Source organism: Hylobates moloch, unplaced genomic scaffold (assembly GCF_009828535.3).
Source record: "Hylobates moloch isolate HMO894 unplaced genomic scaffold, HMol_V3 SCAFFOLD_28, whole genome shotgun sequence".
NCBI lineage: Eukaryota > Metazoa > Chordata > Mammalia > Primates > Hylobatidae > Hylobates > Hylobates moloch.
The window spans coordinates 2,682,878-2,695,404 of record NW_026652303.1 but is presented as its reverse complement, the minus strand read 5'-3'; the positions used below and the strand labels follow the sequence as shown (position 1 = coordinate 2,695,404).

At 44.3% G+C, this 12,527-nt stretch overlaps 1 protein-coding gene across 5 annotated transcripts in view; it reads left to right on the top strand.

Annotated features, from left to right (window-relative positions):
- LOC116463188 (monofunctional C1-tetrahydrofolate synthase, mitochondrial) overlaps positions 1 to 12,527 on the top strand; it is a 238,540-nt gene that overhangs the window by 98,727 nt on the left and 127,286 nt on the right. For all 5 annotated transcript variants that reach the window (XR_009211999.1, XR_009211998.1, XM_032146190.2 and 2 more), the window contains 2 exons: positions 1,302 to 1,370; positions 8,283 to 8,394. Coding sequence is in view for 3 of the 5 variants with exons in the window: in XM_032146190.2 (XP_032002081.1) it covers positions 1,302 to 1,370; positions 8,283 to 8,394 (181 nt within the window). In the remaining 2 variants the exon portion in view is untranslated. The remainder of the gene's footprint in view (positions 1 to 1,301; positions 1,371 to 8,282; positions 8,395 to 12,527) is intronic.

Here is a 12,527-nt window from a genome sequence, read left to right as displayed (position 1 = left end):
TACTGTGGTAAAATGGCACTGTTTTCCGATGCTATGTACAGCAAGGGATAGTGCTCTGTTTTCCCCCGCTAGAGCTACCATCACAGGCATTTCCTCATGTTATAGCCTTCCAATAACTAATATGTTGAAAACACCAAGACACCACTTAAGGTCTTTACAAAGCAAGAAGGAATTGGGAAAAAAAGAAACAAAGGCCGGGCACGGTGGCTCACGCCTGTAATCCTAGCACTTTGAGAAGCCGAGGCAGGCAGATCATGAGGTCAGGAGTTAGCGACCAGCCTGGCCAATAGGTGAAACCCCATCTCTGCTAAAAATACAAAAAAAATTAGCCATGTGTGGTGGTGCGTGCCTGTAGTCCCAGCTACTGGGGAGACTGAGGCAGAAGAATCACTTGAACCCTGGAGGCAGAGGTTGCAGTGAGCCGAGATCATGCCACTGCACTCCAGCCTGGGCAACAGAGAGAGATTCCGTTCTCCAAAAAAAAAAAAAAGAAAAGAAAAGAATGTGAATAGTGACATCACGTTAAAAAATAATAAACTTTAGCCTTGTGGCCTTTTTTTGGCACGTTTTTTCCACTAGTTCTCATGCATCATCCCTGTTCTCTCTCTTCTCCATCTTTTCTTCATCCAGGAATAGAGAAAGAGGACTTAGAAGGAACCCAAACCAGTACTTCCCAGGATTGGAAGGAAGCTGCCTTATTTCATGTATAAGTTGGCACTAGCTTGACTGTAGGAAGAGAGATAGCATGAAGCCTTTCAGATCTAAACTGGAAAGCTTTCAAACATGGTAGTTTGTTGAGTTATTCTCTCTCTGTGGAATGAATGATGTAGAGATGGTGAGAAATCAGAGTGGGTAATTTTAGACATTTCCCTTTACCCTACTTCATTCCTGCTCTGTACAGAGCCTTATTTCCATTCTTCACCTTATTTCTTTGAGCAAGAGTAAAGCCTCTGATTATGAAAATACACCGTGCATAAATTGCCAAGAAAACACATTTTCTTGCAATGAAAGATTTGTTTTATGGAAAATCTCATAAACACCATCAAGGAAGGTTTTGGAAGAAGGTCAAATGTCCTTCAAAATGCTATTTCCCCATCACCATTCACATCTTAGTATGACTGACATCTGTTCTCAGCTCTGGTGGGGAGAGATGGACAGAGACAGCAGCACTGTCCCCTGTGGCCCAGGGTTGCCTATGGGGACACCCACCCAAGAAGCAGGCTGGAGAGAAGCGCCAAGGGGTTAACCATTGCCTGGATGATATTTTTGTCAGGAATCTAATGTTTTTCTCTCTCCTGTAGGGGGTGACAGGTGCTTTGACAGTTTTGATGAAAGATGCAATAAAACCAAACCTGATGCAGACCCTGGAAGTAAGTGGTTTTCTTCCTATAGTAATTGTTTGCATTAACTGGATTGCCACACAGTGTGAACATTTTTAGCCAATATGAGGCAGACATAGAGCATGCCTGGGGCAGCAATATGCTTTGCAATCTCAGGCAGAAAGAGTGAGGATCTGGTTAGGAACCTGTATTAGTCCATTTTGACATTGCTACAAGGAACTACCTGAGACTGGGTAATTTATGAAGAAGCATCATTTTTTTTTGGCCAACCGAAAAAAAAAAAAAATTTAAAGTGTATTCATAGCTTCTTTAATATGAGTCATGTCTTGGCTTAATTGACCCGAGTAGAAACTTAGAAAGTCAATGTCTGAGGCCAGGCGCGGCGGCTCACGCCTGTAATCCCAGCACTTTGGGAGGCCGAGATGGGTGGATCATGAGGTCAGGAGTTCAAGACCAGCCTGATCAATATGGTGAAACCCCATCTCTACTAAAAATACAAAAAAATTAGCCGGGCATTGTGGCAGGCACCTGTAGTCCCAGCTACTTGGGAGGCTAAGGCATGACAATCGCTTGAACCCGGGAGGCAGAGGTTGCAGTGAGCTGAGATCGCACCACTGCACTCCAGCCTGGGCAACAGAGCGAGACTCCATCTCAAAAAAAAAAAAAAAAAAAAAAGAAGAAGAAGAAAGTCAATATCTGTCTAACATTTCAATAGGTTGTATGACCATGTTTACAATATATTTTCTGTGTTCCCTTAATCTCTCATAATCATTGAGTTGTAGATTTTTTGATTTGCTTTTTTATTGTTGTTTGTTTCCAAGCAAAATACAATAAATGCCAAGAAATGCTTTCCAGGAAAGCATTTGCCAAAGGCAAGTCAATAAACACACAGCATGTTAGTTGGTGGTAAGGTCTGGAGAGGAAAAATCACAGGCCATGAGGGGCAGAGTGACGTGGGGTGTGCGTGTCTGTGCCTGCTCGCCTGTTAAAGCAGTACCAGCACAGAGCTGAGTAAACCAAGGAGGTGAGCCATGCATGTGTCTGGAAGAGCATTTGGACAGAGGGTTACCTTTAGTGCAGGGGCCTTGGGCAGCAAGGTGTTTTGCAGTCTCAGACAGAAAGAGCAAGGATCTGGTTAGGAACATGTATTAGTTTGTTCTTGCATTGCTGTAAGGAACTACCTGAGACTGGGTAATTTAAGAAGAAAATTGGTTTAATTGGCTCACAGTTCTGCAGGCTGTACAGGAAACATGGCTGGGGAGGCCTCAGGAAACTTACAGTCATGGTGGAAGGTGAAGGGGAAGCAGACAGGTCTTCACATGGCAGAGCAGAGAGAGAGAGCGAAGGAGGAAGTGCTACACACTTTTAAACAACTAGATCTCATGAGGACTCACTCATGATCATGAGAACAGCAAGGGGGAAATTCACTCCCAGGATCTAGTCACCTCCCCCCAGGCCCCTCCTCCAACATTGAAGGTTATAATTCAACATGAGATGTGGGTGGGGACACAGAGCCAAACCATATCAGAACCAATATGACAGAAATGGGAGGATTGACCAGGCACGGTGGCCCACACCTGTAATCCCAGCACTTTGCGAGGCCAAGGCGGGCAGATCCCTTGAGGTCAGGAGCCTCGAGACCAGCCTGGCCAACATAGTGAATCCCGTCTCTACTAAAAATACAAAATAAATTAGCTGGGCATGGTGGCACATGCCTGAAATCCCAGCTCCTTGGGAGGCTGAGGCAGGAGAATCACTTGAACAGGAGGCGAAGATTATGGTGAACTGAGATTGCACCACTGCACTCCAGCCTGGGCGCCAGAGTGAGACTCTTATCTTTTAAAAAAGTAGAATAAAAGAAAATGGGGGGACCATTTCTGAAGGTGCCCAGTGAGGGTGCAGGCTGAAGGTGTCCCCTGAGCTGAGGAAGGGAGGACTGAACACCTTTGAACAGGTGTCTGCAGCCCCGGGGGAGGGGTGCAGGATGCGTAGGTGCCAAGGCCACACCCTCCTGCGGCAGGTTGTCCTTCCCGTCTTTCCTCTCCCCTAATCATTCTGCCAGCATGCACGTGTCCTCAGAGGTAGGCCATCTTAAAAAGCAAACAAAAACATTTCAAAAACCTCCCTCCCCCCTGCATCCTCATCTAGCTTCTGCCCGGCTCTTGTCTGTCATTGGGGTCTCCATGTTAACTGACCTCGGGTTCCACCTCTCCTGACTGCCCTTGTCCAGGTCACTTTTCCCTTGGAGACACCAAGTCTTTGTTGCTCTGCCCTCCTCAGAGAAGCTCAGCAGAGTTTGACACAGCTGCCCTTGTCTTCCTTCAGGAGCACCTGGTTCCTCTGGCGTCTGGGGTCCCCCCCTCCCCAGGCCCGCTCGCTGCTCCTCCTCCGCTTTGCTGGCTTCTCTGATGACCCCTCACCTTTTTCGCCCCGTTCTCCTCCAGAATTAGCCGGGTGATGACTCCCAAACCCTTGTTTGGAATATCATGCACCTGGAATTTCAGACTTGCAGGTATAGTTACCAGGAGCCACGTGGGTGGGTAAAAGCCATTTCAAACTGATACGTAAACCAGGACCCACCCCCTACTTCCTTCCAGCTCGCTGCTTCCCTGAAACCTACCCAGTCATTCAAGGCAGACACCCGAGGATGATCCTAGAGGCCTGTTTTCCCTTCCCCTCTTCCTGTGTCCATCCCTGCAGAGTTGTCCTTGGTTACATGACTCTGCCCTGTCCATGGCGCTCAATGCCTCCCTCCTTCCTGTTTTAGCTGCCAGCATGCCCCACCTGCACAAGTGCAGCAGCCTCCCAACTAGTCTCTCTGCTGCTACTCTTTTCTTCCAAAATATTCTCTCCTCAGCAGCCATAGAGACTGAAACCTAATGAAGCCCTGTTGCCTTCCTACTTAGAGTGCTTCCATGATTTACCCATGTTTCCACCCCGGTCTGAAAAGCCCCGGGGATCTAGCTCTCGCCCCTTCCCCCTCCTTGTCCCTTATCCTCATCTCTCATCCTCTGGGGGACCTTTGCATGGCTAACACCACTACCTGGGCCACCTCCTGATATGCTCATGTCCAGCTCCTTCGCCTCCCTCAGGTCTCATGTCATGTAAGCATCAGCTGCTCAAAGAAGCCACAGGAATATGCAGCCCCCATCCCTCTGCTGTCATTGCAGTGCATAGCACAGAATGCTGAGAGCTTCCTATTTCCTTATCTGTTTTTTGTATTTCTCCTCCCACCGAGATGACAGCAGGACCTTTTCCATCCTGTTCACCACCGTATCTCCATTTTCTAGAAAGTGCCTGACACCTATTAGAGGCTCAGTAAAGACTTGTTGAATAATTAAGTGAATGCTTATTATTTTTACTACATTCTCCTAAAAATACACATTTATTAATAAATAACCGAATAAGAGAAAAAACATGAAGCGATGTGATATTTCTTCATAACACTTCTCCCTTAAAGATGAATACTTATTATTAGGGATAATCATTTTCTTTTATTGTTGTTGTTATTGTTTTGTTTTGTTTTGTTTTGTTTTGTTTTGTTTTTTTGAGACGGAGTCTCTCTCTGTCGCCCGGGCTGGAGTGCAATGGCAGGATCTCGGCTCACTGCAACCTCTGCCTCCCAGGTTCAAGTGATTCTCCTGCCTCAGCCTCCCAAGTAGCTGGGATTATAGGCGCCCGCCACCACACCCGGCTAATTTTTATATTTTTTTTTTTTTTTTTAAAGTAGAGATGGGGTTTCACCACGTTGGCCAGGCTGGTCTCAAACTCCTGAACTCAGGTGATCAGCCCACCTGAGCCTCCCAAAGTGCTGGGATTACAGGCGTGAGCTACTGTGCCCAGCCAGGATAATCATTTTCTTGTTTTAAATAATTTTTTTTTTTTTTTTGAGATGGAGTTTTGCTCTTGTTGCCCAGGCTGGAGTGCAATGGTGTGATCTTGGCACACAGCAACCTCTGCCTTCCGGTTTCAAGTGATTCTCCTGCCTCAGCCTCCTGAGCATCTGGGATTACAGGCACCCGCCACCATGCCCAGCTAATTTTTGTATTTTTAGTAGAGACAGAGTTTTACCATGTTGGCCAGGCTGGTCGCAAACTCCTGACCTCATGATCTGCCCACCTCGGCCTCCCACATCCCAAATCACCCTGGGATTACAGGGTTCTGAGTCTCTGATTTATTAGGCAGCACAGAAATAACAGGTTTAGATTACATTTAAAAAGGTGCTCAGGCCAGGTACGGTGGCTCACACCTATAATCCCAGTACCTTGAGAGGCAGAGGCAGACAGATCACCTGAGGTCAGGAGTTTGAGACTGGCCTGGCCAACATGGTGAAACCCTGCCTCTACTAAAAATACAAAAATTTGCTGGGCGTGGTGGCCCACGCCTGTAATCCCAGCTACTCGGGAGGTTGAGGCAGGAGAATAGCTTGAACCCAGGAGGTGGGGGTTGCAGTGAGCAGAGATCATGCCACTGCACTCCAACCTGGGCAACAGTTTGAGACCCTGCTCCCCACCAAAAAAAAAAAAGTGCTCAAACTGTTCATATACAGGGCTGGGCTTGCTACGGATAAAAGGGGGAATTCTTCAGATTACTCTACAAGGACACAAGAACTCCTCATCCTAAACAAAGTACGAAGGTACATAGACAAGTTTCTTGTAAGTCAGAAAACAGAGAAATCCACAGTAACTATAATACATCCCTTAAAGAATAAGCACATATTTGTAGGAAGCAAACAAAGCTTTCCATAGAGAAACGACTTCTACCAGATGATTATATGGACTTGGGTTTTGTTTCTGCATCTGTCGCTGGGCAAATGAAGATACCATCTTCAGGATGTTCCGTGTCATCGATTTCATTTAAGGCATAGGCTGTTTTAAGATTACTTTAAAAGATATGGACCTTTTTACAAAATAAAACACTGCATTCACTTAAAATATTTGCACACATGAACTCTTGTACCCTGATCCTATGTTGTCACTCTGGGTTTTATGTATCTAATCATTGACTAGAAATCTATCTCAGCAGATAATCCAAAAATCATTGACTAGTTTGTAGATTATGCTTTTCTGCTCACATTTGAACACACCTGGTTGTTAGTCTGGTAGGAGGTCATCAAGGGCTACATCCTTGCAGGTTGCCAGGAGACCAGTAGTTCTTAATCCTGACTGCACTTGAGAAGTTCCTGGGAAGATTTAAGAATATTGATTGATGCCGGGCTCCCCATCAGACCCAGTGAACATAATATCTGAGGATAAGGCTTGGGTACCCCAAGTGCTTCTCATGTATTGCCAGACTGAGGAAGACTTAAGAAAACAGTGAGAGCTCTTAACATTTTCCCACAGGTTAGCCATGTGTGGTGTTGATGGAAGCTTCACATGCGAGAGCACACTGTCCAATATGGCGGCCACTGGACATGTGGCCATTTCAATCTAAATTACCTGAATTTAAATAAAATTTAGGATTCAGTTCTTCAGTCATTTTAGCCACATTTCCATTTATGCATTTATGCATTTATATTTTACTGTTCATATTTAAGTACTTAGAACTCTGGTAAGCTAACAATTACTTGAAATTGCTTGAAATATTAATCTTATGAAATGTTTGAAAGGGCCATTATGGAGAATTTTCACAGCATGATAGTTCCTGCCTTATTTTCCTGAGTGTTCTGCATATAAAATAAAACCCAGAACTCAAGATAAATGTGTATGCCTTTGAGTTAGTCATAGAATTTTTTAAGCAACATATTTAATTTGATGTACTGTGTCTTATAGCTGTATCCATGTTTGAGTGTGCAAGTATGTGTGTACCCGTGTTTGGAAGTCTAACAATGACGTTCCAATATTTTTTTCTCGCCAACTCCATACTGGGAGTTTTAAAACCAGAGCCCTAATCTTGACTTAATTATTAATTTCCTCCGTGGCCTTGAAGAATTCCCTTAGCCTCTCTGGGCCTTAACTTTCTGGATAAAGAAGTTGGCTTCTTCATGCTCTCAACATTATCTGATTCTGTGATTTCTAGGTAAAGCTACATTTATACAAAAATATAAAGTGCTTTTGCTAAGTAAAGATTAGAATAGTGGTTATCAGAGGCGGTGGGGGATGGAGAAGTTGACCAAATAATACAAAATTCCAGTTGGACACGACCTGTGTATTCATAAACATGTGTCCCTGGGTTTTATTTATTTATTTTTATTTATTTTTTTTTTCATTTTTGAATCAGAGTCGGTCTGTCACCCAGACTGGAGTGCAGTGGTGCAATCTCAGCTCACTGCAACCTCCGCCTCCCAGGTTCAAGCTATTCTTGTGCTTCAGCCTCCTGAGTAGCTGAGCTGGGTTTACAGGAGCACACCACCACACCCTGCTAAATTTTGTATTTTTAGTAGAGACGGGTTTCACTGTTGGCCAGGCTAGTCTTGAACTCTTGACCTCAGGTGATCCGCCCATCTTGGCCTCCCAAAGTACTGGGATTACAGGCCTGAGTCACTGTGCCCAGCCAATTGTATTGAGTTTTATGGTTACCTTTTCTTGAATGGAATCATTTCTTAATTAAAAAAATAAATATACCTTTTATACTATCAGGGTTTAATTTCATTCTTTTAAAAAAATATAGTGCATGGCAACATAAAATAAGGTAAATAATTTATTTCATGGTCATTGAGGCAACTAACAAAATGGTTTAACAATATTTTGGAAGGAAGTGACTGTATTCTCACAGTTTTGTCTCTCAGGTTCAGCATTAAATGTAGAATAACATTTTTCTAGAATCCAGAGGGAATTTGGTCCTTTGATTGAGTCAGGATGTTTTGACTGTCTTTGAAATATTTTATGCATTAAATATGCAGTATTCATAAAAGCTTTCCTACCCTATTTGCCCCAAATTGATCTTGGTTTCCATACTTCTATTTGTCCTTTGGGATTTTGATTTGCTCTTTCACTTCTCTAGGGGACACCTGTGTTCGTGCATGCGGGCCCTTTTGCTAACATTGCTCATGGCAACTCTTCAGTGTTGGCTGATAAAATTGCCCTGAAACTGGTTGGTGAAGAAGGATTTGTAGGTAAGTTATTTCTTTTAAATTTAGCTGTTGCAGAATATTGAAGAAATCTAAAAGCTGATGACTGGAATGGAGTGATATCCATACTGACATGAAATATATTCTTTCAGGCCCCCTCTTTCATAGATGGTCTCAGTAATGGAAAAGCCCTAAGGTCTGGTCTATACTCGTGAAATTATGCTTGTGCTTGAATCATAGAGTCTGGTATCAAGTACATACGGGTTTGAGTATAAACTCTTACTCTTGCAAACTGAGTGACATTGGACACATTTTAATTACTCCTGAGCTTCAGTTTTCTCATCTGTAAAATTGTGATAACAATATTGTATCAAACCTTTTAGGGTTGTTATGAAAACTAAATGAGATATTTTAGTCATTCAGCAAATGTTTTTTGAGAACCTACACTTAGAAGGCATGTTACTGAGAGCTAGGGATCCAGTGTTAAGCAAAACAGATAGGCGCAGTGGCACACGCCTCGCTACTCAGGAAGCTGAGGCAGGAGGATTGCTCGAGCCCAGGAGTTCGTGTCCAGCCTGGGCAGCATAGCAAGACCCTGCCTCTGTGAAAAAATAAGAATTAAAACAACCAGCCTTAGCCCCTGCCCCTGTGGAGCATACTGTCTAATGGTAATTGAATAAGAGAAAGTGCTCATTGACTGTCAGCCATTACTACCCTTACTATGTAGTACTGATAACTTGAGGTCGTGGGTTTATTTCCATGTACAGTTTCTCCTTGTTTTTTGTGAGCTAATATAGGAGAGATTCCCAACCGGTAGACTTAGAAATGTTAATTGGTAGGACTGCACACCTTTTGCTGCTGTCAAGTTCTTTGTAGAACCTGTTTCTCTTTGGCTTTTCTTGCATACTCCAGCTAGAAAGAAGGGGCAACTCTCATAGAGTTTACTAAGTCAGTGCCAGCCCCAGTCTCACCCACAATACTAAGGCAGCAAGGAAACAAAAGACAAAACCAAAACACAGGCATTCATGGAGGAGTCCCTTAATCTGACATATGAGGGACTGCATTGGCAGATTTCCCATGCTAACAGGTAATTCCCATTAACCACACGTATACCTATAATCGGAGATAGCAATCTCTTTATTCAGTCTTATCATCAGCTTTGGATCAAACTCAAAAGAGTTATTTTATTAGAAGAGAGTGTGCTGGACAAAAGAACTTGGCACTGCATTTTATGCTCAGACATCACAAAGTTAATTCAGGGTTATTGAGACTCTTTTTAAGAATTCCTTGTGGACTGGCAGTCGGGATCAGATGAGGCTTGATGGAGTTCCATTCCTCCACGATCTGTTTTCTGCAGCTCTCATGTACTTTGCTCCCTTGGTAGCAAATCCACTGCAAGAGTGGCTAGACGTGCTGTCTAAGTGGATTTGCTCAATTGATCGCTGCCTAATTGTAGAGCTAATGGACGAGGAGGCTGGGTCAGGGCGGGCACTGGAAAGTTGGGTGCTTAAGTGAACTGGTGGTTCTGATGCATCAGCTCTGCAAATAAAGTAGCTTCTAGAAGGAAGCACTCTATTTTATGCTGACAGAGACCTCTGCCCGTGCCAGTTCTTACTTTGTTAAACACATATTTATAAAATACATGTTATCATGGCAGAATACTTTTAAAGATATAAACTGATGATGTATGCAAAATAAACGAGCCCTCTGTATGACCTTGAACAAGCCATTAGCCTCTCTGGGTGTGTCCCTTGTAGACATTCTCATCTGAAAAATGAGAAGTTGGACCAGATGAGGAGTTGGATGTGGATGTGTAGCTGTGGACTCGGAGTTAGACACTGTGGAATTGGAGCCCTGACTGGTAGTGTTTTCATTTCTCTAGGGCTCAATTTTTTATTTAATAAAAAGAGAATACCTCTGCATTACTTGCAGTATTTTAATGAATAGGATCGAGTGAGAAAGTGCTTTGTAAAACATGCACTATGTGCAGGTCAGCAATTATGCTAATTCTTTCTATGATCTCATCTAGTCTAAGATGCCGTAAGTGGGGGAATTTTTCATGAGGATGAAATCTGTCTATTGCCAGATGGTTCAAAGGGCAAGCCCTAGAGTCAGAGGTTTTACCTCAACTGCTTTCAAGTCATAGATAACCTTGGGCACATGAACCCTTCTCTTCCTTGGTTTCCCTACCTGTAAAATAGGGCTTTGGGTAGGGCTTCCCTCTCGAAAGGACTTGGTAGGTTTGAAATGAGGCATCAATGAGATCATGGGGTTGAGTCCTGGCATCTGACACACGGTAAGACTCAATCCTTCTTGGCCACTCCTGGCTGTCGTTGTTACCCCCACTATTGATACACTACTGATGAAGGTTACATTTTCTTTTTTCTTTAGATCTTTTTATTTTTTGAATGATTTTATTTATAGTTGTTATAAATACACATAACATGAAAGTTACCATCTTCACCATTTTTGAGTGTACATTCAGTAGTGAAGTACACCCACATTGTTGTGCAACCAAGCTGCAGAACCGAAGTCCCACGCCCGTTAAATATTCCTCATTCCCCTGCCCCCAGCCCCTGGCAGCACCCTTCTACTTTCTGTCTCAGTGAAGTTGACTCCTGGATACCCCATGTGAGTGGAATCATGCAGTATTTGTCCTTCTGCGACTGACTTATTTCACTTAGCATAATGTCCTCAAGGTTCATCCATGTTGCAGCAGGCGTCAGAATTCTCTTCCTTTTTTTTTTTTTTTAAGACGGAGTTTCGCTCTTGTTGCCTAGGCTGGAGTGCAATGGCGCAATCTCGGCTCACCACAATCTCTGCCTCCCAGGTTCAAGCGATCCTCCTACCTCAGCCTCCCAAGTAGCTGGGATTACAAACATGCACCACCACGCCCAGCTAATCTTTGTATTTTTTAGTAGAGACGGGGTTTCTCCATGTCGGTCAGTCTGGTCTCAAGCTCCCGACCTCAGGTGATCCACCCATCTCAGCCTCCCACCAAAGTGCTGGGATTACAGGTGTGAACCACCATGCCCGGCTAGAATTCTCTTCCTTTTTAAGGCGGAATAATATTCCATCATATGGATAGACCATACTTTGTTTATCCACTCATCCTTCATTGGACATTTGATTTGTTTCCACCTTTGGCTCTTGTGAATATTGCTGCTATGAACATAGATGTACAAATATATTTTAATGTCTAAAAATCGTGTGCTATGATGTCTAAATATGTGATGGCAATGACTTATATTCATAAATACGTACCATGGAACTCTAGCCCTGTAATGTTGAACTCTCCAGAAGGTGGTGTGTCCATGCTGTGGCTCCATTGGAATGCTGGTGGCAAAGCCAGTGTGTTGGACAGTGGGAACAGGGCGTGGTCGGGAGACAATGTTCTTTCCCCATTGCTTGGTCAAGCCTGCACTGTGGGGCCGGTTCATTCCTTGCCCTTGGATGAAGTTTATAATAGTTCCCTCTCATTCTCAGTTAATATCTAGTCCCTCTAACATATATATTTTTTAATTCCTCTGGTCACTTTCAATCATAAGAACAGCCCCTAAAATTAAAAATGCATATCCAGTTGTATATCAAAACCAAAAACTCCAAATGTCACTCAGACTTGAGCTCCTCTCCTCCCCCATCTGGGCCTCCTCTGACTGACAGTGGGAAGGGGCAGGTTGCTGCTTGCTTCTCTGCCACCCTCGTCTTGCACTTAGGCTTGCCCTGGCCCCTCCTAGGTTGAAGCTTTGGCATGAAATGGTGCCCACGTAGCCTCTCCAGCAGAGGTCCTCACACTTTTGGCAGAAGCCCTCTGAGCAGTACCTCATTTAGACTTTCCTACCTCTGATTCCACACCTGGTCTCGGGTACCACAGACCTCTGACCTCTGCCTGGGGACACACCCTGAGCCTTGCCAACTGGTCTTCTGGTCCTCACTTGTGGCTTAAGGGGGAAGCGGGGACGCCAAGGCGGGTGGATCACCTGAGGTCAGGAGTTCAAGACCAGCCTGGCCAACATGGTGAAACCCCGTCTACTGAAAATACACAAAAATTTAGCCGGGCTTGGTGGCGCATGATGTAATCCCAGCTATTCAGGAGGCTGAGGCAGGAAAATCGCTTGAACCCCAGGAGGCAGAGGTTGCAGTGAGCTGAAATCGCACCACTGCACTCCAGCCCGGGC